Source organism: Zonotrichia albicollis, chromosome 4 (genome assembly GCF_047830755.1).
Source record: "Zonotrichia albicollis isolate bZonAlb1 chromosome 4, bZonAlb1.hap1, whole genome shotgun sequence".
Classification (NCBI taxonomy): Eukaryota; Metazoa; Chordata; class Aves; order Passeriformes; family Passerellidae; genus Zonotrichia; species Zonotrichia albicollis.
The window spans coordinates 43,011,513-43,038,717 of NC_133822.1; the positions used below are offsets into that span (position 1 = coordinate 43,011,513).

The 27,205-nt window shown below is 37.9% G+C and overlaps 1 protein-coding gene across 3 annotated transcripts; it reads left to right on the forward strand.

Annotated features, from left to right (window-relative positions):
- The first annotated feature begins 491 nt into the window (after positions 1–491).
- RASSF9 (Ras association domain family member 9) lies at positions 492–27,205 on the forward strand. 3 transcript variants are annotated; one of them, XM_074539651.1, is made up of 2 exons: positions 492–683; positions 24,194–27,205. In XM_074539651.1, the coding sequence occupies exons 1-2, from the start codon at positions 574–576 to the stop codon at positions 25,467–25,469; spliced, it is 1,386 nt and encodes a 461-aa protein (XP_074395752.1). In that variant the 5' UTR covers positions 492–573; the 3' UTR covers positions 25,470–27,205. The 3 variants fall into 3 exon arrangements, with proteins under 3 accessions (XP_074395752.1, XP_005480715.2, XP_014126475.2); XM_005480658.4 differs by lacking the exon at positions 492–683 and adding an exon at positions 811–1,295; XM_014271000.3 differs by lacking the exon at positions 492–683 and adding an exon at positions 1,384–1,835.

Sequence of the window (27,205 nt, forward strand, 5' to 3'; positions counted from 1 at the left end):
GGGAAATTTAGAAAAATACTTTTTTCAGATAAGCCCTTACTCTGGTAGGCTCCTATTTAATCATTGCCTCTGGTTGATAAAACAATTCCCTATTGTGCTCTACCTTTGGGCAGCCACACAAAGAATCTTCCCTGTCAGAGGGAAAAAAAGGAAAAAGGAATTACTTACATCTAATATGTACCTGTTAAATTACTACAGAAAGGAGAGGGCTACGGTGTGCTAGGACTGTGCCCAGGACTTCCCACCTGCCCTGGGGCCTCCACCCGCTGGCATCAGTGTGTTGGGGACAATGGCTCCTCTTTGCCCTGTTCTGCTCCAAATCAGGGGGTGGGTGGGAGGGGGAATAGAAGATTTTTCCTTCTGAAGCTCTGCTCCAAATCTCTCATTCCCAGAGGGTTGCTGTGAACAGGAACCATGGTGTGTGCTCACTTCCCTTCTGGAAAAGCCAGTTTAAAATAATAACAAAAAAGGTCGTGGAACAGCTTAGTACGAATCCAGTCTTTCGTGTTGCTGCCTCACTTGTTCTCTGCTAGGCCACATTTTCGAAGGTGCATTTAATCTGTAAAGCCTTCCATGCAAATAGCTCGTTTACTTAAAAGTCCAGGGAGAGCAGAGGGGCCACAGCGGTCTTTTTCCCTTCATCTTCGCCGTACTCGTTCAACACCTTGTGAAGAAGTACTGAGGTACCGAGAAGGCAGGTTATTATGCACTGGGAACTGGTATGGCAACTGCAGCTTGCCCTTCATTAACGTGCGTTTGAGCTGAGCGACTTGACCTGAAGTGGCTGGAGCCTCCCGGGGAAAGTTTTCAGTGCTTTTGTGCGTGTGTGTGTCTGTGTGTGTGTGCGTGTGTGTGTGCGTGTGTGTGTGCGCCTTTACGGAGTTGCACACGGGAGCAAAGCCCCCTCTTTCCCATTTGCTGCCTGCTGCCCTGAGGGCGACAAGGCTGAAAGTTTAGCAAGTTCTGTGCATAACTCCACATCACAGGAGCAAGTGCGTATTCCCCCACCCTCCCCTTTCTTTTTCCTGCTTCTAAACACCTCCTTCAAGTTCGCAGTTGGGCAGGACTCCAAAGGTGCAGCAGCAGCAACAAGCTGGAGTTCAAAGTTAGCAGTAAATTGCACAACTTCCAGCTCATCGCTACGCTCGGTGACTATTAACAAGCTGGAAGGCGCTCAGGCAAAAAAATAGGGGAGAAGGGAACACCTTCGAATTCCTTGGGGATCGCTGATGTTATGCCGCTGGGATCATGGCTCCTTTTGGAAGGAATTTATTAAAAACCCGGCATAAAAACAGGTAAAGTGCGTGGGTATGCGAAGGAAAAGGTAGGGCGCTATGGGATGAATTATTTTTTACACTTTTTGTTTGGTTCTGGGGGCAGGATGTGTTATCCGGACCGTGCCGCTGAACTCCGGAGCTCACCTGCGAGCGGCCGGGGGAGCGGAGGGGAGCGGGCCGGCGTGTGCCGAGGGAAGGGGCTTTTCCCCGGCCCCCTTCCCCCGAACCTGCCGTGCCCCTCTTCGCTCCGGCTCTCTTCACTCGTGGGCAGTATTTTCCGTGAGCGGGAGGTCGCTCTTCCGGACGTGGGACCTCCCCGGCCGCTCCGAGGCGAGCAGCGGCGGTGCCCCGCGCTGGGAGGTGCGGCTGGAGCCCCACGGCCGCGGCCCGCGGCAGCCCGGAGCTCTTCCCCCGCCCCGGGACAGAGCTCCAGGGTTTCTCACGGCAGGGCCGCGCTCCGGGCCGTGGCCCCGCTGCCCTGGGAGGTTGACCGGCAGCCTGCAATCCCTTCGGATCAAAACCGTGCCTTATCTTGTCCGCTGGCTGCCAGCCTGGGAGGTAGGAGAGCATCGAGCTCTCAGCGTGGGGAGGCGGGGGGGATGATTTTGTTTGTTTGGTTGGTTGGTTTTTTTTTTGTTTTGTTTAGCCTTTAGTCCAGGATAGACTTGTATTGTATATATATTTTTTTTTTTTATTTTTTCTTTTGCTGAGAAAATTCTTCAGAGAGACTGCTGTGGTCCTTTGGTCTGCCACTGCGAAGTTTCTTTATGGGGACTTTGCCCCTTGCGCCGTACATGCTTCCACATGCCCCGCACGCGGGCTGCAAAAAGGAGAAGGAAGGTTATGTAATCATGCTAGGTGCTAGGGTGGTACTAGATTTTTAAGGAGTGAATTTGCTTAGACCCTTATGGAATGTACAGTGGCTGAACCCATCTAGCTAAAGCTGAACAGAAACAGGTCACTGGAATTTTGCCTTGTAGCAGATTGGAATACAAGCTGCTACATTGCCTCAATGAGAAACTCTAAAATCACTTGTAATCTCATCCCCATTTTGCCTAGTGCTCTTCACAAGATTTAGTTTGCATTTAAAGGAATGCAAAGGATGAACTTTTCTATAGGGAATGTAATTGAACTCTAAATAGTCTTGTAAAAACGTCCCATTTCCATGTTTGGCTTTCAGTTCTCACATTTGATATACTGAAAATTATTTGGTGGGGGGGGACTTGTATTTGCTGGGATTGTGTAAAAATATTAAGTTAGTGTATTATCTTGAATATAAATTAGAAAGATTGTAATAGTCAATGTTTAAAAATTGGATACTATTTTAGAATTATTAATATTGTAGTTTACTGATTAAACAGCATATTTTGGCAATGTGCCTGAAAACAGTAAAACTTTGATATTATTCTCATGTGGCCATTTTTTTTTGTAGAGGATATAGAAAGGTGGACATAAACTTTTCTGTGAAATTGCTTTCCCTTAGAGCTGGAAATTTATTAGTCTTAAAGTGGAAGTTTTGTTTCTTAATCACTTACGTGAATAAGGATTAAATCACAAAGCACAGTTCCACTGTGTTCAACGGTGAAATTGTTTCTCTTTTGGGTATTTACAATATCTTCACAGTAATTGCATCAATCTCATTATGTTTGCTGATGTGACATTTTATTCCTCAGGAAAGGAAAGTCATAATCCAAAGCTTCAAATAGGCAATAAAAATTAAAATACCAAAAGAACCTTTACTGGTTCATCTAGGACCTTCTATTCATTTTATCCTCACATCCCCAGAAATAAATAAATACCTCTAATGGCTGAGAGGCTTTGTGGCAATAAGAAGGGACCTGTGTGACCAGAGGAGTGTAGGGGGAGAGGGCCAAGAACAAAGCAAACTACATACTTCTTAAGATGTGTCGTTATCTATTCAGATATTTAAATTTCTGCATGTTTAATGTTAGCTTTGATACTGACTTTTGAGAATGAAATTTTGTTTATGCAGTTAGTAAAATGATTTTGCAGTATGACTGAAGAGCTATTTAATAATTGTTTCTTATTTTAATTGTATCTTGGTGAACTCATTTGAAACCTTGAGAAGGGAGCTTAAAATCCTTCACTGTGTTTAGACCAGTAGTTGGAGAGTCAAAACTTGTGGCTCACTACTTTGTCTAGCTACCTATAAAGAGGGACCAAAAAGGGACATAGACAAATGTATGTCTTTATGCTGCTGCTGCTTTGTTAAATAGACCTAGCGCTCACTCACATTTCTGGGAAACTCGGCTTTTTTCTTTTTCTCTGGAAGTTCTTAATGACCATTTGCTACATGCAAATATAACTCCTGAAAGTTGTAAGATAAGCAAATGAGGAATAAAATCTCTGTTTACATGAGGACATAAAGCTAAGTGGAGGTAACAAAGGTGGGTGGAAGGAGAGCCAGAAGGAAAATGAAGGCGTTACAGTCATTTGCTCAGATAACAAGATGACACCACTGTAATTAGTGCTTGTCTTGCAGCATTGCCCATAGGTTCCAGATCAGGTCCCTGTTTAATAGTAGGCTCTTCACATCCAGCTTGTAAATTGTCAGTCTCTGCCCCTAAGACCTTAGAGTTTAAACAAAGAGGTTACACTGAGTCTTTGTCTGAGCAAGAGGCAAGGGACGTTGTCCATTATGCCACCAGTCTTTAGAGAAAGAAACTGAGATTAAACCTCAGAAAGACAAGGCCTGTGCTGAACTACTGTTAGCATTTGAAAGATCTTCAGTCAGTATTACTCTCTTGGGCTTCTGAAATGTCACTAATAGAGAAACGGCACAAAGCCCATGTAGCCAGTAGATCACTTCAGCCCTTGTTTGATTTCAGGGGAGTGACCTCTAGGATTGTGACTCCAGCGTATGTTTCTTGGCAAGAAAAACAATAGTGATATTTTGATATATTTTTCAAGAACTATAAGTATTTTTTACAGTATTCTTTGTCCTTCTGCGAGGACCAGAAGTAATCACAGTCCCCAGAATGTGTATGTGCTTGTCACTATGTTCCCAGGAGAACAATACTTCCAAGACACCCCACCCACTTACAAACTCAAATGTGCACAGCAGGGAAAGGTTGTACCCTCTAAGACAACAAAGGAAAAATGAAAGTTTCCTGCAGGACTGAGGCTCTGCAGCATGAATAAACTCAAGGAGATTTATTTTTATGCAGATCTCTTAAAGATGCTTACTTTGAGAGTGAGAGGAATGCTCAGCTCACATCACACTTCAGAAGTGCAGTGAGGGCAGGAAATGCTTAGCAGAAGGTGGAGGAAGAGAAAAGACACTGAGTTCTTTGCTCATAAGGTCTAGAATTGATCTGGCACATTTCTCTGCACAGAGACAAAACAGCTCCCTATCCAATTATGAGAAATACAGAACAAAGATACTTGCAGTGTTTAGAAACCAAGGTTTCACATTGTATTCGATTTCCTGGTTCCTAAGCAGAACAGGAATTTATATTGCACTGATTTTCAGTAGGATTAAGACTTCTCTGCTCTTGGTGCTAGATTTGATCACCTTTGAAAATGGGTCTTTAGGTTTATTTAAATACTTCGAGGATCTATGCCATAGTGCAAAAACTGACCTCATTGCCATTTCTTTCATCGCAACCACTTCCTTGCGTTTTGCACATAAGCCTCAGACAAAATTGTTGAATGTCTATTGTTTCATTTGTGTTGTAGCTGGGATCCTGAAAAGGAGAGGGTACACATGATCCATCTTGATGCTGTAGGGCTGTCCTGTTATGTTCAACACCTTGAGAAATACATTTTGCCAGTGTACTTCATGCTGGTCCTACGTTTACTACAAAAGTTTGTATGCTCTGTTGGCATGCAACAATTCTGAACCTGGAGTAGTGTTTCCTGATTAAACAATTGTGTTACAAATCTGTTAATATTTAAATGTGTTTACTGGTTTTGCTTTTCCTTCCTGTATTTTTTTTCTACCTTTTATTGTTTACTATTTTCACCGTTTTCCACTTTTACTCACTGCCACAGATGTTAGTATTTCTCTGTAGGAGGGAAAGACTTACCTTGCCTGCTCTTTAATTCTGCTTTTCTTTAATCAGCTCATCTCTGGTTCAGAGGTAGAAAGAAAGACCATATATTTCCATCCAATGTTATGGATAGAAGAGGGAGTTCTTCCTGTCCTGACAGTCGGAGGCCCCTCCCCAGTGAGAGACACATTCAATTATTCTCTCAGTTTATATATTACAGTGCAGGATAGTGAATTAGATTAGAGACTTCACCTATCTGATACTGACTTAGCATTTCCATGATCCCTCCCTTTCTCCCTCCCTCCCTCGCTCCATCCCTCCCTCCAGAAGTTTCTCGTTGCATCTAGTTAGCCTGGTGATTTGTGTATTGCTCTGAACATCTCTTCTGCTCTACCTACGGTTGAGTACGCCGCTGTGCATTTTAAACCTTGATGAAGTAAAACTGAAAATGCTCAGCATTGAGGTTTGGACTGGTTAAGCTCTTGGAGATCAGCTGCTTGTCTGAATGAACTGTGTATGACCCACACTGTAAGTCTCATGGGATCATGTGAGATGTCTAATACTTCTCTTGGATGAGCACATGTGGATAAAAGTCTATATGAAGCTATAAAGGTGCTTTTTGATACAAGACTACAAGGTTTTTGGTATGTATGTTGGAGAGGGTAGATAAAAGTTTTGGAATCGGTGGTGCTGCCTGTGTTAAATTTTTAGATTGAAAAGATGGTGCTTGTTTGTAATGGTAGAATGCATTCTCTTTTACCTATTTTTTTAACTTTTTCCTGAGTATGAGATGTATTAGGGAGCTATCAAATAGTTCTAGAAGTTGTTCTTTTTTGAGCCAGATTTCATACGTTATAATTTATTTTCTGGTCTTCCTTGGAAGCTTTGTCTCAGGGGTCAAAATGGTTGCACACATTTTCTAATAATCTTTGTACATATTTGTTCCCTTCACTTTCAGGAAGAGCTTTTTGTCTAGCAAAACACTAACCTTATTTCTAAAGAGTTAATTATCTACTATTCCAGGAGGGCAGGCAGCAATTTCATCCTGAAGGAGTAAATAAAACGAGTAATAGAAGTGTAATACTACACCATCTAAGAGCATGACTTCAGTTAAGTTGAAGCTAATCTGAAACACTAATATAGTGTAGAGTCAGGCTGAGAGATACATTTCAGACAAAAATCCCATTTTTTTTTAGTGGAGGATTAAAAATAGGAAAAATCTTACTGGTCAGTGGTCATTTCCTGTTTTACTGTTGAAAAACTATGTGCATGAAGAAAGACACATTGCTAAATATGTAATTAATTCAGTAGACAGAAGCAAATTCTCAGAGTTGGGATTTTTTAAAATTATATTAACTTTAATGAAAGTCAGTGATAATCACAGAGTAGTACCTCCTGATTTACCTATGCTCAGAAAAAAAGGTTTTTGTTTGTTTTATATGAGTAATAATAACAATTTAAAACTCTGGTCTGAAACACTATTATTTGGAAACATTAACATCTCATATGCTATACAAGCCTTAATTAGACTATCCAGCTTCTATATTTAGTATGATGGTAAATCCTTATTAATAGTGGCAGAAAGGATGATGCAATATAAAAATGTTAAGACCACGCATTAGGTAAAGCCTGGGACTGAATGTTGGACATGCTGGGACCCAGTTGTGTGCATAGGTAACTGGGCTATTACTGTCACTTCTGTTGTTTCTCTTACATGTTATGGTACTCTTGAGATGATGACTTTCTGTCTTCTTCTGTACAGTGTTTCCGTGCTAGCAATTCCTCAGGTATCACACAGGACAAAACAGATAAGAGAGTTTCAGGAAGCCTTGTCCAAAAGAATACTTTTTTGAGCACGTTTCTGGAACTCGATTCAAATAGGCTCCGGGATTAACCACATTGCCTTTTCCTGGTTTAACCTAGCCAGAAATACACTTACGGTGCAGGTGTTGCAATAGTGATAACGATACCAATTATTTGTGACCTCAAACACCTGATAAGCTTACATAGTTTTCCTTAGCAGTAATTTGGGTGTTAATATTTACATGCCTCAGGAAAATAAGTAGGACATGACTAGACAGTGTAAAATGTGTATAAGTGCAGACTGTGAAAGCCAGTTAGTGTGAGAAGTAAAAATTAGATCTGTGAGTTCTTTTATTCTAGTTCTTCCGCAGTCCACTAAACATAGATGCCATGCAGGAAAGTGAGAATACACTGTGGATTGTTTAGGTTTGATTTTATGTGATTTTTCTGAGGAATTTTTCAATGGTTTAAAATTTTCCATAATGTTAAAAATGTCTTGTAAGGAGGGTTTTAATGTCCCAGAAAGAGAAAGAAAGAAACGAAGAAATGCCATGAGCATCTTAATGTATTTTGAGGTGGTTTTGTGAAGTGAACAAAAGAAAAGAAAATTACCTGCAGAAACTAAAAAAAAAAAAAAAAAAAAACAAACAGAAAGGAAGGTTCTTGATGGTAATGATAATAAATTGTCATGTAATTGTATGTAATAATATGATTATAATATGTCATATAATGTGTTAATGAGCAAAAGACATCAAACTTGAAAGAAAAAATTTTAGTGCATGTTTGGTACATCTCTCATGCACTTTGTTTATACCCTTTATTTGAAGATGTGTTTCTCTTTCACCAACTTTCTTGTTTCATTCCCACTCCTGTATGGCTGAGTGCATTTTTTCCTATGTCAGTTTGAGACATTTAAATTGTAGTGTAGATGGTTCCTAGACATGCATTTTTGAGCACCAGCATCAGAAGAAGCCAGGCCATGTTGTAATCTTGGAGGTGATGTAAACCTCTGTTTTTCTGGGTTGTGGTTAATTTTTTATGACTTTTTTCCACATTAATTAGTAAGTTGCAGAATAATCATAGGAGAAAAACGTTTTTATAGAGACAGTGTTTGCTGTGGATATAATACATAATTTCTTTATATCGAGGGTCAAAATAATGAGTCTGATTAAGTTGCTTTCTTTATTCTTCACCCCTATTTGCTGTTTTTCATTAATGTAAGGAGTTCTGAGTTACAAATTTTCCATCATAATGGTAAATAGAATAATCTCTATTAAAAAGCAGAAGATTTTATTTTTTTCCTCCTTTTAATAACACAAAAATATTGAAGCTTAAAATAAATATGCAAAAGCATAATATTCTCATGTTCAAGGACAAAATCAGGTTAATGAAAATTTAATATTCTAATAGACACTTTTTTTTTGGTCAGGTATAAATGTGCTTACCTTCCTTTAGCTTGTAAGGGTGTATGACCTCACTGGAATAATGCAGTTGAGTGAAGACTACTAATTTTTAAGAGAGTCTGCCCTTGGGTCTTGAACATGCAATTTGCTTTGTGCTAATAGATTCCATCATCCATGTAGAACATCTTACTTTGCTTTCCCCAACCTCCTTCAATTCAAAGGAATTCTTTACAGAGGGTATTTTCCACTGTGAAAGCACTTTAAAGCTACAGCATTTTTCAGAGCAACAGTTAGGACGCTGTTTTGATGACCTAAAGTATACCTCATCTGCCACAGGAAGTTACCAGATTTTGCTCACTGATCAAAGAGGGGTTTAGTGATATTTATAAATGGGGATCTTGTGCTGATCTTGTTCAGCTGCTGGTGTTTTGGTTGGTAAACTGATGTTCTGAACTGCAGTTTTGCTTGGACATTAGCTGTTGACAGACTTCCTCTGGACTGATTGCTAAGGCACTGGGTATATTTTTTTTAACTTGATTATTGCCTATATCTCTTGAGGCCACTTTGTTGTTAACATCCTGCTTTACTGAAAAGCCCTGCACAAATTCAGTTTTCTAACGACCGTCTAGGATTGGTATTGACTTTACTGCACTTTCCCAGACTCCTGGTACTTTAAGGATTAGGTAGATAACTAATAGTGTTTGTTTACCCATGGAAGTCCCTACAGGTGTCTGACAAAGATCTAAGTTATTTTTGGAACTGCAGTTGTGGATGGTCACAGTACTTTTGCTGACACTCGCACTGCTCCTGAGATTCAAGTACACAGTGAAACACAAATGTCAAGCTCCATCTTACTCTACTTAAGCCTACTGAAAATTTAGGTATCTTGTCATCTAGGTACTCTTTGTAGTTAATGGATACATCTAAACACTTCTGGAGGGCAATTCATTTAGTCTTAGACAGGCTGTCAGTATGGGATTAGTCACCCTTTTGGAGGTGCCTATTTTATGCCACTGATTACAGAGGAAGGTCAGAAAATGATCTTTGCACATCTACATTTTTAAATAGCTTAAGGTAGATGATATGAGCACCACCCAATCACTTTTCATGGAGCATGCTCAGATTTGTAGAGCAGGTTATTAACCGTCTTCTGCACCACTCATTTTAGAAATTAAAAAGGGAAACATGAGCGGAGAGGTGAATTATAGGTAGATATGTATGATTAAGGGAGAACCATCCTAATAGTGTGGATGTCTTCCCTGACCCTGCCACAGAATTCCTACCTAGTTTTGGGCAAGACATATAAACCACAGTTTACAGAAATGGTTATTCACTGTGTGCTCATCGTTTGCTAATTCAGTGTCCTGTAAACTCTTTTTACATAAGGGCTGAGCAAAGGAAGTTTATGGATGTCTTGCTTTGCACGTCTGTGAATATCAATTCAGTTAGAGTGAGAACTTAAATGAGTGGATAGCTTTGGTTTGTAAAAGGGAGTTCTTTCCCTACCAAAGTATGTGGAGATAAATTCTGTAATGTCAGCCTGAAGAGCAGTTGAATACAAGATGGTAAGGACATGTATCAAAAGTTTGAATTTTGAAAATTGTCCTCTAAAAGAATTGTACCATACCTAGGAGAAAAGAGACAAATAAAAAATGTGCGCATATTGAGCAAATGCAAGTAATAAGGACTAGTTTTATGAAGGTGCCTAAATGAAATTCCAGTCATCTAAGACAATTTTTAAGAACTTTGAATTTGTTAATTCTGACTGGTAACATTCCTGGGCCCCCTGTTCTTCTGTCATGTCTTACACTGGTCTTGAACACCGTGCAGTTTATGCTTCCCTCATTATGCCTTATTCAGGAAAGTCCTGTGAAGTTATTCTAAATGGAAATTCTCTCATCTTCATTTCATCTTGAAACTCCTTCATTTTTCTGCTGGCCTAAGTTACAGTAAGGCACACAAGGACAAGGATTAGTGTTGAAAGCTTCAGGGAGAGAAGGGAATCAGGTTTTGGGTTGCTGTACTAATTAATATTTCTGGTTTTTTATGCAACAAACATATGGACATGATCTAACAGCATCTAAGTCCTGCCCTTTTGTTCATGTCTCTGACTGCTTTAGGTCAGTTCCTGACGAACTTGCTGGTGTCAGCAAACCCCATTGTTAGGAGTTCAACTCTTTTGTAGTACTTTCTGTGGAAGTCAAGGTGTCCAAGTGAGCACTATGAATTTCAGCAGCAAAGGAGATACTTGAAAGTTATAATATTTGGTGTCTGCAGTGTCTCAGTATCTTCTGTGTCTTGACAAAACTGAGTACTGTCTCTTATATGGATTTAAGTGAGGCAAGTTACCAGTGTAGCAGAGAATGAATCTTTCTATGGATATACTGAATCAAATTAATTTTTGTTGAACTTAAGTAGCAGTATCTGAAATTTTTCAGTCCTTGGATGCATGCTAAACATATTTCTTTGTGCTAAAGCATTTGTGCCTGGTAGGCATATATTCAGCATAAAAATGAATTTATGACAGCTTGTGTTAGATGTGATCACAGAATGCATATGTATAGTTCATGTACTGTCACATACATACAATAAAACATATTATAAACCCCAAATTATTGTATATATAATCAATACATGTAAAAATAGTCATTTCTGTAGATCGTATATTTATGCATCTACATATTACAAACCTGAGTACACACCAGCCTGTCATAAGTGACAAACAGAATGTGCACATGTCACAAAAGAAAGCTAAAAATGTGTATTTCTCTCAACATGACAGAGCTGTTCACATGGCAGAGGGAAGCATGCCTTCCTCCACCTGTCACTGTGGTAACCACTCAGCTTATGAAGTACCTTGTTAAAAGGCCTTTTTATCCTCCCTGAGCAGTGAAGCCATCTGAGTTGCTCATATGTTGACAGGATCCCCACCTCCAAAGACATTTGGATATGTGAACTAAAGAAACATAGGATTAATTTGAATGTTGACTCAGTGTGACTTTCTGTGAACTAAAGACAACAAGTAGTTTGCAGTGTCTTTCTGGTGTCACAGCCTGCTTGGATAATCACTATGCTGCCACAGATGTGTCTCACAAGACTGGCACCATTATTTCTCGGGCCTGCCTTGGTCTTTGGTCGCAGTCATGTAGCTGTGCTTAGCTTCACTGTGCCCACTGCAGATTTTGGGCCTGCATCTGCTCTCCCTAGTCATCACAGTTCTCTCGCCAGCAGCTAGCACCTTTTCAGCTGCCTTAAATTTTTGAAGTTTCTTCCTAAACTGTTCACTCACATTTGGATGGCTATCTTAGATGGTTTAACAAAGCTTTTATCTTTATGGCTTAATTCATCATGACTCATTGGAGATCAGACAAGAAGCTCAGCTCCAGTGGGAGGGTTGTGATGGACAACTGACATGGTTATGAGCCTCTTCATATGGACCCAGGTGGAAACACATTATCTGAACCCATTATGTCTGTCATTGAACAGGTTTTAGGCTCAAGTCACAATTGTTCAAATATTTTAGGATTCGCATAGCTTTTCATCTGAATCACATGGAATGTCTTTCCTCATCTTCCTTCATCTTCCTACAGCTAAAAATTGGGACGGGGTGGAGGGGCTACTAGACACCATTTTCTGTAAGTCTCTCTTGTCTACACCTTTCTTCTTTGCATTAATTTAATAAATTTTTCATTACTCTTGGTAATCATTATGATCCAGCTTTAAACTTGCTTCCAGATAGCAATTCATCCCTTTTTGCCTTTTCTACCTGTATTGCTCAGCTGGCTAGAGCTAGTTTTGCAATCTCCTATGCCCTCTTTTTGCATATCCATTGCTTGGGAAGAGCACAGTTGGTGAGGTTAACAATTTATTTCATTTGTTCAGTAGCTTCTTTAGAAACGATGTGGTTATATTTCAGAGACCCTATCAGCCTGTGCCTGACTAACTACATATTGAAGCATTCATTGATAGGCAATTTTAGAAAATTACTTGAAAGCATGAGCTGCACAAATCTCTCAGTCTGACAATGGACAGCAAAAATGCTTCAGGTTTCTTTTATAAAAAATTATGTCCACTCTTCTCGTTAGCATAATTATTTATCTAGTACTCAATTTAGCTCTTTAGAATGAACATTTATATAAGAGTCCACTTCATTATCTCATCTTTTTTTCCTTTCAGCTCTTCAAATACTGTAAGTAATGGAACACATTTGTCACTGAATTGTTTTTCAGAAAGTTTGAGGCAGAAATTTAAAAGAAAAAAGAAAAGAAAGAATTTATTGTAAATTAAGTCTTCATAGAACATCCTTTGAAGTGATGTTTTTCAAAATTATTTATTGAAAGCAAATGAAATGAGAAAGATCATGCAATGTAGTTTCAGAGTGGGGTTGTTCACTCTATAAAATTGATTGCGGTACATATAGGAGAATATTAAAGGCCATCCTGTCTTTCTTCCTCCTAGCAAACTGTAGAGAGATACTTTACTGGTTCTTATGATATATAAAAGAGCTGTGTTGACAAATCATTAGATTTGAAGAGGTTAGGAAAGGGTAATGATTGATGAAGTTGTTGAAGAGCTCTAAAGGCTTGCTATAGCACAAAGAGCAATCCTAAGCCCCCTTTCCAGACTCTTGGCCATTCTCTGCCATTCCCTTTACATTGCTGCTATTCTTGCTTGACACCATAGAATGCAAATGGGTATTTTTCTTACTTTGTTGCCCGAACCTGAGTTTAACCTTAGGATCGGCAAAAAGAAACCAAGGACATTGCATTCATTATAAATGAGAAGAGCACTTGTCTGACCATGTGAGACAAATGCTCTTCTCAATAATAATGAATGCTACCAGAAGCAGAGAAGAGGTGCAAAACATGCACAGGATATAAGGATTCATAAGAAGGTAGTCCATCCCAGCCTCCTTCAGATCAGGGAGTATTGGAAAAATAGCATGAAGTCTTACTATTCCCTTGTCTGTATCTCATTCCATTATTTAACTTGCCTTGTTATCATCTGTCTACATATAGTATGCTTTGTTCATGTTTTGGCAGCTCAGCCCCAACCTCTGAATATTTTGTGTTTGTTTCTTCACTGAGCAAAATGTCAACAAAGGCAGGGGAGGGAAGCAGTACACTTTTGCCTTTCAACAAAACCTGAACTGAATTTCATGGAACCACAAAAAAAAAAAAAGAAAAAGAAAAAAAAAAACCCAAACCAAAAACCAAACCAAACAAAAAACCCCTTCATACTCTCAATGCTTGGAATTCCCCTTACTTCTTTGATCTCAAAAGCTCATAAACAACCATGGTGCTTCTAAAAGGCTGTTATAAAAAATCTAATGGGAGAAGTTAGATAACACAAATTTCTATTAACTTAACAGCAACTCTATCATTTAGAAACCTGTGTTCCAAATGAGCTGTAAATTATTCTGCTTCCTCTATACTACTGAAATTGATGGAGTTTTAAACACATTCTGTACATTATTAATAGGAGCTCCATGAAGTTTATATAGTGTAGCCAGTGCTTAAATATGCATAGGCGCGTAAATTAAATACAGGAGCAATTTAAAAGAATGTGTTTTAGCAAAGTTCTTGTGGTAGATGAAAAGTACCAGTGGCATTTTCATGTGTTCACTTGTGAGAACTACCCACTGCTCCAAATTAAAATGTAGCATTTACTGTATTGATATTTCTAAACTTCTCATGTTGCTCATTAACACTGAGGAATTTGAAAATGCCGTTCTTCCCATCCCCCTCATTATGATCTAAAGAATTACTATCACTAAATATGTCAGTGTTTTTTTTGGCTCTGGAGTTTTTCCTGGATCTTCCATTCCTGTATAACAGCTGCTTCCTCAGTACCAGTTGAACCAGACACATCAAAGCATGTTTTCCCAGTAAAATAAATAGTTGATGTTACTGTTACTCATCTTGGAAAATATTTTGGTGGACAGCTAGTTCTCTTCTTCTTTTCTCAAACCACCCCCTCCACTATGTTATGCTGCTCCAGATACAGGCCTGGTATGATAAACGTGTTACCTGTCATGACATTTTGTGCACACACACCACGCTTGTTGGAATTCCAAACATTTTTTTGGCTAATATCCACTCACCAGCCTTATGACTTTGACTATACAATGGAGAAATGATGATTAGTCTGACAGGAAGGCAGATTTAAAGCAGGTGTAATTTATAGAGAATGTGCACCCTTAGGGGCAGAGTAAAATTTCAGAGGTAAGACAGGAGGAAAGGGCAAGGGCAAATGCAGTCTCCACTGCAGCCTTGCCTGTGATTGGAAGTGTAAACATGATATGGGGCAGAGCTCATAAGTGAAGGAGAGGACCTAGTAAAATTTTGGTCAGCTTTGCTGAACATCTGCACTCAGTCCTTGCAAATGAGGTTTTGCAAAATAATATTGGCCATTGTAGCAAAGACACAGTCCTGTCATTATTCAAAAGAGCAGTTGGGGAGTGTTCAGGTTAATCCATCATAACTACTGCTCTTATCTATTGAACAAGGTGTATAATTCCTCCTACAGTGTCTCTTACTTCTGTCTTCTGTTAGTGCAGTATCCTGAGTTAGTGCAATTTCTTGGCTTGTTTTCTATGTAGTACAAACTCTGCTATCCATCCACTTAGCAGATGATAGAATTACTGCTGTCAGCCATTGCTGGTCCTTCCTCTTGGCTTCTTATTTTCCTTTTTATCTGTTTAAAGTACTGTCAGGGCTTTTTTCCTTTTTTTATTTTTGTTAACAGGTGGTCCTTGTTCAGACAGACACGTGTTTCCAAGTAGTACAGTTATTAGAATGAAACACATGATTTCCCATGGGATTTTTACCAAAGTCTGACATCTCAAGTCAGCAGCAGTCTGGTGTGAATGAGTTATTTGCAGTAGAATAATTATCAGAATTATTTTCTTTAAACTGTCATACCTTTCATCTTTTCATTCTATAAAAGTAAGTAATGCTATCCCATTGCAATTCAAAGTTATTCCACTGAAATTTGACATAGACCATCAATGTAGTATAAAGTGTTTAGGTGAACAGGAGTTTCAACCACAGATCATTGCTGAATTGTAATGTTATGCAATTTTGTACAGTAGCTAAGGTGATGGCATTTCTCTGCAGAAGAGATGAAGGATGTACTTGTAGTTTTAAGTACATTTTAGATAAATTTATATGAATAAATTTTAATTCATATTGGACATAATTTGCAACAGCTGTTGCTAATTAAAATGCTTCATAGAACCTTCCAGACAGTATGTGTATTTTGCTGAATTAAAAATCTATGCCTTTAAAAAAGAACAGAAAAATGAACATTAAATTTATACGAGGAAAAAAAAGTGTTATAACAAGCTAGTTATAAAAATAGTCTTTCTTTATTTTTTTTATTTTTTCAAATATCTGAAATATTTCAGTTAGAGCATCCAAACTACCATGTATATGTGTATGTTTGAAAAATGTCACTGGCTCACAAGATGCCTAACTTTCTGTTATTTTTAGTAAATGCCTATGTACATTTCTGTAAAGGTAGAAGTTTTATCATAGAGGAGGATTAAATGGATACAGAAGCAGATGGCAGAGAGAAGTTTATCTCTCTCTATAAATAATAACTACTTTGTTTTCAGAAGTTCTGTGGTGATCTTTCCAAGTCTTCCTGCAGCATTGGGACTACACTGATTATCTATATTGAGAGCTTTATTCTCACAGCTAAAGTACCAGTTCTGTCTTGCCATGATACCCTTCAGGTGACCTTTTCCCTGACTTTCATATGATGCAAAAGGGAAGAAGCAGCAAGTTTCTGACGCCTCATGTATGGAATTTCTGTGTCCTAAATGACATGGATATTAACTCTGCCTCCACTAATAATGTTTTTAGGGACCTTTGAAGGGGAATGGTAATGGAGTTGGTTAATAGGCTCATATGAATCCCTAAGGCTTTGGAGTAATTCCATCTTCAGTGGGTAGTGAGAGAGCAGCTACTTCCTCATTGCTGCCCTTAGGAAACTCAGAAGTGTATAATGTTCTTAGGCAGGAGGCATATCCAGTATAAGATTTGGCCTTCATTGCCTTTTGAATAACTTTGCAGAAGGGGACAGAAAGTTAAGAGAAAAGGTGGTTTCAATGTAGATAGTCTGAATAAACATAATATGGACTTCCAACATGAGCCATTTATTCCTGAAAGGTTGACATACTTCTGACCCTAGCTTTCATACGGACTGTGTATTCTCTATACCTTTAATCTTTAAACTCACCTCTAAAAATCTCTTTGGATCAAATTAAGTTAGTTTCTTCCCCACAAGAGCTGCAACACAGCCCCAACAGCTTTACATTTTTGCAAATTTCACAGATAAAAATCACAAAAAGCCAAAATATGTTTTGATCTTTTCTCTCATAATCCTCATCTATTATCTCATATGCTCATATATATACACACACATATATATGGTAACATGCTGAGCTTTTGAAAAAGAAACAATAGAAGCAATGCGATAAAAGCAATACATACAATAAAAACAATAAAAGCAGTGTTATCTAAATGGTATGTGATAATGTATGTATTTTCTATGCTTTGACTTCATATTTGGTTATTGACTTCGTATTAGGTCAGAGGTTTGGTGGAAAGAGCATTACCACACCATTTCCACAAAATCATTGGATGTTAGGAAAAGTTTCTTCACTGAGGGTGGGGTGGAGTACGAGAACAGTCTCTCCAAGGATTTGTTCATGGCAGCAAGCCTGTCAGAGCTCAAGGAGCTTCTGGATGATGCTCTTAGTTACATGGTTTAATCTTAGGCAGTTCTGTGAGGAGCAGGGTGTTGAAGTCGATGATCCCTTTGAGTCTCTTTCAATTTGAGATATTCTGTGATTCTGTGGTTGAAGTTTGCCTTTGTATACTCTGACATGTAGGAGTCACTGGTATCAGAAGCTCTCAAATTACATGTAGCATGTGCCCTATGCTACAAATATAGGCTGTTTGTGTCAAGTAGGTAATATTGGAATATTGGCTTATTATTTCCAGCAAGTAGATAATTAAGAACCATCACATTTTTGATTGATACCTTATCTTTGATGATAGTTATAGCTCAGATCTAAGAGATAACAGAGATTAATAATCTTGGCACTGAGATAACAAGGTTTTTAGAAATTTCAGGAAAACAAGCCAAGTTTTCTCTGAGCCCTTTCATGGAAGAAGCATCTGTGGATGTTGAGCAGAGACCATACATAGCAGAGACACATACTTCCCAATAGGCATATGTATGTGCCCCAGCAGCATGCTCAGAGACCAGCTCCTTGAAAACACTAGGTTATTAAATACTTAGTGTGTCATGTTTGCCCAGGATGAGACGTGCTGTTGTGTCACAACATTCTCAAAGGAGAGCAAGTGGCTCAGGCACTGAGCAGGCCTGGCTGGGAGGCTGTTCCCCCCTGTGCAGCCTGGCAAGTGGGAGATGCAGCACAGAACCTCTTGCTGAGGAGCTGTGAGCGTGCGGCTCAGGGAAGAACAGAGGGGCTGCTGAACAACACGGGGAGCCCTGCAGAGCCCTGCCTGGGTCTCCCTGAAAGTGCTACATTTCTTAGTGTGTCGCCGGCACTTTTCATAAAAATCCTTTCTTTAGGATTTTTCCCTCTTCTGGGAAGCTGAGGCCCCAGAAAAAGAATGTAAACAATGGTTATCTGCTGCTGTGGAATGCAACAGGTGCACCTGTGATTGCCCCATGTTGCATGTGTACAATTAAGGGCCAGTCAGAGACAGCTCTCTCTGGGACAGAATCACAGAGAGCTTCTTTATTATTCTTTTCCTTTTCTATTCTTAGCTTGATAGCATTCTGAGATCTTTCCTTCTATTTCTATTAGCATAGTCAAAATGTAACATATATATAATAAAATAATAAATCCAGCCTTCTGAACATGAGGTCAAGATTCTCGCCTCTCTCTTCACCCTGAAACCCTTGCAAGCCCCATAACATTAGTGGACTCCAGGAAAGCACTTAGATGCAGATCCTGAATCTATTGGCAAGGGCTCCTTTTTGTCTTCTCCATTGAAGAAAGTGAATTGTTCTTGGTGGTATCTTGGCATAATGTAGGGTTTGCTTAAAGTTTAGAAGCATTTTGATCTTACTCTGGGAAGGTCGGGGCAGCAGCATACCTACATACTCTGGTCAGCTGAGGACCCCACCACAGCAGTCTGTCAGTTATAAAACAGTTATCGTCTGATTTGTTGCAGATTAGACTGTATGTGCTGTTTGAGAGGGCTTAGGCTGTCATACAATAAAACATGATTTTCCCAAAAAATCAGCGAAAAAATGACTAAGATATTTTACACAAATTACTTTCTAGCATGAACTCTTGGATGGAAAATTTATAAATTATTAGGAGTTCTATGCGTTTTCAAGGAAAAGGTTAATATATTGCTTGGTGAGCGATCTATTTTCACCAACTGACATTTATTCCATTTAAATTATTTCAATGACTGGGAGGAGACAACTAGTAAAATTTTTGGTCATAAGCATAATGTCATGTTTGAATTCATTTCCAAAGTATTTTTAAATCAGTTAATCAGTTTGATCTATTTTCACAGAAGGTGTGTCAAGAAATATGGTAATATTGAAAAAGGAATTAATGTTTTTTTGGGGCGGGGAAGTCTAGAAATAATTTCTTGCAGTGAAGGGAGTCAAGGTTATCTATGCTTTTTTTTCAACAAAGGGAAAGTATTCTTTTAGTGTCCATTATATTTCAGAAACACTGCATTAAGTTGCTAACCATATGATATGGAAGTGATCTAGGTCCAATAGAATGTTTGCAGAAATTTGACTAGGGAAAGAAGCATCTTGTACACATGAAGGTGAAATTATAAAAAGTAGGGGGTTCCCTTTATTTGATTGGTATGATTGGTTGTAAAACTGATATATTACATATTTAGGGAGACTGTTTCAGGAAGGCAAACAATTATGTTTGATATGTATATTTTTGGGCCAGACATACCTTTAAGTCCATGAATATCAAAAGTGCCCCTTCCAGCATTGAAGCTATCTCATATTTTGACTTTGTGTGACAAAAGTAAATGTTTTTGTTTTGTCTATACGTTGCTGGAATGTATTACTTTCCCCTAGGCCTGAAGAATAAATTAACAAATTATATATCTGACACACAACACTCAGGTTGTGCTGGTGTAATTAAGACTGTGTGAGGTCTAGAGCATGATTTGGGATGGGGTTTTGGGTCATCTTGAAGAGAAACAAGGAGCAGAAGGCATGAAAATAGTAATCAAACCAAGCACACAAAAACATGAGAAATGTATTTTTGTCCATTATTAAGTTTAAATTTCCATCTGGTCCTCAGTAATTAGTGGCTTTGTAAAAAAAAAGTATAGACTTGCATGTTGTTGTTATCATCAAGACTTTATAGTCTTAGATGTATAAAGCAGAACGCTTCAGTGATCAATTCAAAGAAACAGACTTCAAAACAGAGCTGAAAGCTACAAAGCCTGTTTACTGCAGCATTATATTTTTGAAAAAATATAAGTTGCCTAGCTAGTTTAGAAGAAATTGTTATTGTGGTCGTCAGGAAAACCAAACATTTAAACTGGAAAAACAGTTTGGTTGTTACATTCCTATTAACTGCTAGGTTAATAAAAATGCTAGTTCTTTTGTGTCCTTTACAAACTGCAGGACAGGAAATTCAAGGAACCTGTAAATATGAGAAGGTCGCCTCTCTGTTTAAATGACTGTTTAAAAGAAGATCTTGTTCCTGGAGATTAAAACTTTTAGTATTGAATCTCAGGGGAAAAAAAAATTCCTGTAAATGACCAAAATTTATTCAAGATCTCTTTCTTCGTATTGAAGTGAATTAATGGATTTCCTTATATATTACTGGCTAAATTGAACAGTGAACGTCTAAACTAAGTTGTGAAATTATGATGTGTAGGTCCCACATTTAGTTGTCTGTACTAAATCTACTGCTGCTGTAACCATTTTTGTTACATTTCTCTCAGATAAATCAGAATCTGAATTAATCTCACCTGAATTAATCTGATTGGGTTAATCTCACCTGATTTCAACTACCTGAAAGTGAGCTCTTTGATTGAAGGTGGCCACATAAGTCTCTTGTAGTTAATGAAAGAGAGAAATAGCTTCCTCTGATGATCATCCCCGGTGATCAAAGATGGGCTAGGCAGTAGGCATTCTTCTTGGAAGTCTTCTCTCTTCTCTTAATGAAGAGGAATTTTGATGTTGAATTTATACTGAAATATTAACTTTCAGATGAATTCCACTTCATAAATGCAGAATCTGCTCTTCACTTTCTATGAGGAATGTGCAGTTTAACAAAAGATATTTCCTAGTACTGGCATCTTCTTGCATCCTGAAAGCAAGTTTTTAGTAATTGGTGTTCTGTGACTGACACAACACTTCATTTTTGTTTGGAACTACCTGAATTAGCTATGAAGAAAGAATTATACAATACTTTTTACTTGAAAGTTCCATGGTAATGTTCCAATTTACCATTTTTAGTGGAAGATAATAAAGAACCACTTTTGATACTTTAGAATATATTAGAATTCCATGGCAACCTAAGATTATAAATGTCTGGCTAATTATTTTTGCTGAGAAGTAAAGATCAAAAATTGAGTGACTGAATAAAAATTAAGATAATATCTATTGAGACAAACACATAGAAGAATTAAGGAAAGAATTTTTACTTTACCATGTTGCTTTGATCCAAGAATTACAGAAATGTTCAGAAATTCTTTTAATTTCTTCTCTCCTTTTCTGTAAAATATGACCATATAATTAAAAGATGTAGGTATATATATGATATACTTATATATTTGTAAGTACTTATTTTCGTGTATAAGCTGCTTGGTTTCTTTGTGTACCTGCATGTGCATACATTATCCAGTTGGGCAACTAAGTTACATTTTACAGGCAGAATAAAGAATAATCCTTCTCCAAGAAAGCTGAATGTAAACTCTGGGCATCATAACTGAAAAAATCACAGGGGGCGATAAACAGCTAGAAAAGTGTTGAAAACAGTAATTTCATGATCTTATTTCTACATCCATATTGTTTTCAGGGATCCTGTAGAGATTGCTTTACAAAATACAGTGTTTCCATCAGAAGTTTGTTTAACTCCTGCTGAACTCTGTGGGAATTCCATATAAGAAAGTATAGTGGAAGAATTTATCAGTACAGTAATGATGGGATGTCTAGGGGGTCTGCAGATATATCTGAATATTTGCTAATAGCACAGAGAGAAACTGGCTTCATAAGAAAACTTTAAAGGAGCCAGAAGAGACAGTAGGCTTCTGCTTAAGCCACATAATCAGTTACATACTGATAATACTGAGTAGGAGAAAATATGCCAATCAAATAAAAACAAGAAAAAAGAAATAGGAATACTTTTGATTTGAAAACAAATTGCGTAAGAGACTCAGAAGAATGCTAGAAGAGACAAAATTAATTTCCTGAAATGTATTTCCTAATTGTAAAAGAAATCAGGAAAGATACAGACTGAATTTACTGCCTCAGAGTCCCCAGTATGGTATTTTTCTATATTTTTATGCCTCTTTTTATTTTCAGTACTTTTATAAATTTAAATTCAATGACTGGTAATACAGTTGAATTTGTAAATCAATTATTTAGGCATCAGTAGTGAACATGGTTTGAGGCGCTGTAGTTTTCATGATTCATTGTGCATAATTTTATGCATAATAAATTATTTGTTGCTTTTTTCCTTTTCATATCTGTAGTGTAAAGCAAATGAGTTATTTTTAGTCACAGCCAACTTACGTTGCAACTGGCTATTTACCTGAATTTTGCTTAACTGCCAATCTGTTAACAGAAAAAAATATAGCATCCTGCAGATTGTACATCTCAGAGGACTTAGAGATATTGATTTTTTAGTTTGTGACATACTTCACCGTAATGACATTTAATCTAATATCATTCTCCATTCCTTCCCCCCCTCTTAAACTTGAATATTACTCTTTATTAGTGCCACTTTGCCATTTTCTGTGTCTGTGATATGTGCTTTCTTTTCCTGAGAAGTAGTCTATGAAAACATTATTAACTTTTTGAGCACCAGTTTCAAAAAATAATTATTGTAAAATGCTGTTCTGTGAGGGGGAGCTATTGGAGAGGGAAAATGATGCTTATTACTCAGTCATCTACCAAAACACACATTTTCAGACAATGTTCCAAGACCTGAAGCAATGTACTTGGACAGAGCTCTCCTGTGCAATAATACTAATAAACTTACACTTGTCAGTTTTATTAGTATTCATTTGCAGTTTCCTTTCTTTTAAGGATTTTTGCCTCCTGGTCAGAGTGGCACCTAGAGCTGAGTTCAATTTATTGGATTGCAGTGTGTCTGTCATGTTGTGTAATAATTAGGAAAAACGAACAAGCTGGATTGCTTTACTAATCATAGGGTGTAGCTGTAATTAAGCCAAATAAAACTCCATGCTTACTACAACTCAGAAGACTAAAAAAAGTTCTGTGATAAGTAGTCCTAGATGGAAACATGCTCTATTGCACCCTTTGGATATGGTCTGAATAGTTATTTTCCTTTTCAGGCTTTCTCTGTCAGACTAGGTGAAACCTCATTCATTCAAATTAACTGCAAGGTATTCTAGAAAATCCAAAGGCATGTTTTCCTCAGGGAATTTACTGTTTTATCATTTTGTGCAAGAGGTGAAATCATCAGGTCTGGGCAAGAAAAAAACTATTCAAGTGGAGTCTTGAGGTCAGGAATATCCAGGCAACTCTGCCAACACAGGCAACACAGCAGTCCATGACCAGATGGGGGCAAACCGAAGAATTAGCTGTGGAGTGAACTTCAGCCTGTGGTCGACTGAATTGCTGTCTAGGCACTGGAGCTACAGAAACCATAATGGGATCTCAGACACCTGGAGTTAGATATCTCAATGTATAAGGAGATACCAGGTTAATAGCACATTCATTGCAATTCATAAACAAACAAGTTAATAAACAACTAAATAAATTAACTTTTTTCCTTTTCTTACATTTCTGTATAATTTCTAATAACAAAATAAAATGCAGACCCATATATGTATTCTTTTGCAGCTGATATTCTCTCACAACTCACTGGAATTCAGAGTATTTGGTACTTCAGGAAGAGCAACAAATTTCTTGACACTTATTAGTGAAAAAAAAGAAAAACAATTGTTTTTATGCTTGTGTAGGTGCAAGTGTGGCAGAAGAGCTATAGATTTATCCTGTTGTCAGATTCATTGGCGGTATTCAGTCATCTTTCCTCAGTCCATCTATGTTCAATGCATTCTTCCCTTCAGAAGCCATTTCTAGTAGCTTAGAAATGTCTGGGCAGTCTTTGTAATGGGAACAAATATGAAGATCCAAAAGCTGTGCTGTCCTAGGTCAGTCTTAAAGTGTAATGCAGATTGCCAAACTTTAATGCACTCTTACTAGGTATACAAAACCAAGATTTGATAAAAGACATTTTGTGAGATTCTCATTCAGCTGGACTAGTAATAATATTAAAGCAGTAGTCAATTAAAGCTATTACTTAATCCAAAGAGATTTCTTCATGCAATTTAAGCAAGTATATTGCCTTGTACAACAATACAGGAGTTTTTCAATGTGTTAGTCATATCAAAATTATAGTAGTTATTCATACTGTCTCTGCCATTGATATGTAATTTATACTTGGTCTCTTCTTGCTTTCCAGATCTCCCAGCAAGGACATGGCATCAAATGAAAGAGAGATTGTGGTTTGGGTTTGCCAGGAGGAGAAGATTGTATGTGGCCTGACAAAGCGCACAACTTGCTCAGAGGTGATTCAAGCACTGCTTGAGGAGCATCAGACAACATTTGGAGAGAAAAAGGTCCTTTTTGGAAAACCTAGTGATTACTGCATTGTAGAAAAATGGAGAGGCTCGGAGCGAGTGCTGCCTCCCTTGACAAAGATTCTGAGACTCTGGAAGGCCTGGGGGGAAGAGCAGGCTAATTTGCATTTTGTATTGGTAAAGTCAGATGCTTTCCTCTCGTTTCCATTGTGGAAGACAGCTGAAGCCAAGGTAGTACAAAATGTAGAAAAGCAGTGGGACCTCAGTCCAGCAAACTACATGAAGATGTTGCCAATAGACAAGCAAAAGAAAATTGTGAGGAAGACTTTCCGGAAACTGGCCAAGCTTAAGCAGGACAGTGTTCAGCAAGAGAGAGATAATATGGAGACACTGATTCATCTGATCATTTCTCAAGATCATACCATTCATCAGCAAGTCCTTAGAATGAAGGAACTAGACATGGAAATTGAAAAATGTGAAGCAAAATTCCATCTAGATCGTGTGGCAAATGATGGAGAAAATTATGTGCAGGACTCGTATTTAATGATCAGTACAAGTGAGACTGAGCAGCAGGGGAGTAGGCCAGATGATCAAAAAGAGATGCATGACTATTTGAGCAAAAGTGAGGGAATTTTACAGGTTGAAGAGAGACTGAAACACCACAAACAATTAATAGAGAGCCTGTGTGCTGAAATTGAAAGAGAAGTACATGGTATATGCATGGAAAAAAACGGAGAGTCTGTTCGCACAGAAGGAGCAGCTAATGCTGAACTGGAAAGCTCAGATTTGGAAAGTGTAAAATACGAGCTGGAAAAAAGTATGAAAGATGGTCTGAGAATCAACTCATACCTGAGCTGCATTCAGAAAGAACTTACATACAGGGACTCACTGCTTCAAAAGAAGGAAAAAGAATATGAACTTCTTACAGAAGAATTTAATTTACTACATGTTAAGGACAACGTTGAAACTAGGCTTCAGTCAAATGAAGAGCCATCCAAGGGCAGTGGCATCTCCAGTAACAGCATTGCTGTTCCTGACTTTGTTCATAGACTGACTAATCTGGACATAAACGATACAGACTCTGACACTGGAATCAGCTCTACACACAGTCAGGACTCTGAAATAACTGCAGGGGACATGGTGCTGTTGTCAACATAGTTGAAAGCAGTTACACATTTTTTTAAATTTTATTTTGGAGGATATTTATAAGAATTAGTAAACCTGTTGTCTTGAAAGTTAAGCTCTTCAAGGTATTAAAGCTGTGACACTGCTTTAGCAAAGTAAAGGGTGTCTGTTTATGTCCTTAATAGTGTACTTGTGCTAGAATGCTATGTGGTAGAATGGGTTAACTGGTAAAAGATGAAAGTTGTTGACTTTGCTACATCAAGACAGACTGTTTCGACTTTGTAATGTTGATACTTGGTGAAATGGGAGCATTCTGACTTTCTTGGACCAAAAGTTTGGAGATTTCGTATTCTTTGGTCTTTGGGTCTGTTCCTGCATCTCCCTAACTTTTTAGGAACGTAGAGACTAGAGAGACCTAGACCAAGAGCTTGATTTTCTGCTCTGTTACATTAGCTTTATACAGATGGAGTTCCTTGCTATGAAGCTGCTGTAAAAGATTTTATAATTGAGCATTTAATCTATTAAAAATAGTTTTTATGATAATGTAGAACAGAAGAAATATAATTGCATTTATGCTGTATTTTTAAATTTAGTTTATACATAATATCAGGATGATATTTTTAAAAACTCCTAGGTCCCATTTTAAAAGTTACCTTCCACATATGGGTTTTTAATTTTGATTCTCTTTCAGCAGCTTTTATCTTCTTTTAAAAGCCTTAAACCCCCTACTCATCTGTTGTTACCCTGTAGTTGCCCCAGTGATGTTTAAGTCCACAGAGTTCCTGCCAGCAGGCATGTCAGGACTGCTTATGTCCTGCTTATGCGAGACGCTGAAATCCCAGGCTCACACCTAACCCTAGGGGCATTTTCAGCAAGGCTTTCTCCTGCCTATCTCACCGGTTGGATCCAGTGTCTTAAGCCTCCTGAAGTCATGACTACCAAAAAAAGCATAGCAGAAGCAACAGGTAGGAACCAGACATTTTAGTCTCTGGCTAGACATTGTTTCCCAATAGCTAGCTAGCAACTAGTTTCATATTGCAAGTAGGTTTTCAAATCCCATCTTGTACTGTTTTGGTGCAGGAGCCTGTAAATCCTGCTTCCTCAGTGAGGACTTTGGGATACAACTAAAACTGATCCCCTTTATATAGTTAATAAAATATTTGGCTCCAGGTAAAATAAAAAAAAAAAAAAAGAATGCAAAACATGAGAATTTTAAATCTATGTGGTTAAATCAATTTTTTTCCTTTAAGATATAGTAGTTTGTCATAAACCCATCTCCATCATATTGCAGTAAGTCCAAAACAAAGCTGTAGAATTTTATTGTCTCAGTTACCAAATAAGATTTCTAACTCTCTGCTAGAGGCTATGCTAATGGAGACCACGTGCATAATTTCTGGGTTGTCATGTTCATATTTTGCAGATCAATCTGTTTAATACTTTTGGTAAAAAGAATTGAATGGAGAAATAATTACAATATTTCTGAATAAAGTTCAGTTCTGCAAAATTCAAAGCAATCATGGAATTGACAGCCTGCAAAGTAAGAAAATGGACAGTACCTAGAAGGTGTAAATTTAAAATTCTTTCAGATACACTGCTTTCTTTTTCTTTAATTTTCTTCTCCTGTCTGTCAGCCATGTGTTTTCTAAAATGGCCAAAGTGCTAGGACTGCTGATGAGCATATATTTAATGCAGAGGGAAAAAAAAAAAAAAGAGAAAAAGCCTTTTCTGAAAAGAAAATTTTTGTGGTTTATGTGTTGTGGGTTTTTTTC

Excerpts from the sequence above, each read along its gene's own strand:
- RASSF9 (XM_074539651.1), top strand. The coding sequence starts at position 574 with ATGCAAATAGCTCGTTTACTTAAAAGTCCAGGGAGAGCAGAGGGGCCA. Across the intron at positions 684-24,193 it reads CCTTGTGAAGAAGTACTGAG|ATCTCCCAGCAAGGACATGG; the intron begins GTACCGAGAAGG and ends CTTGCTTTCCAG.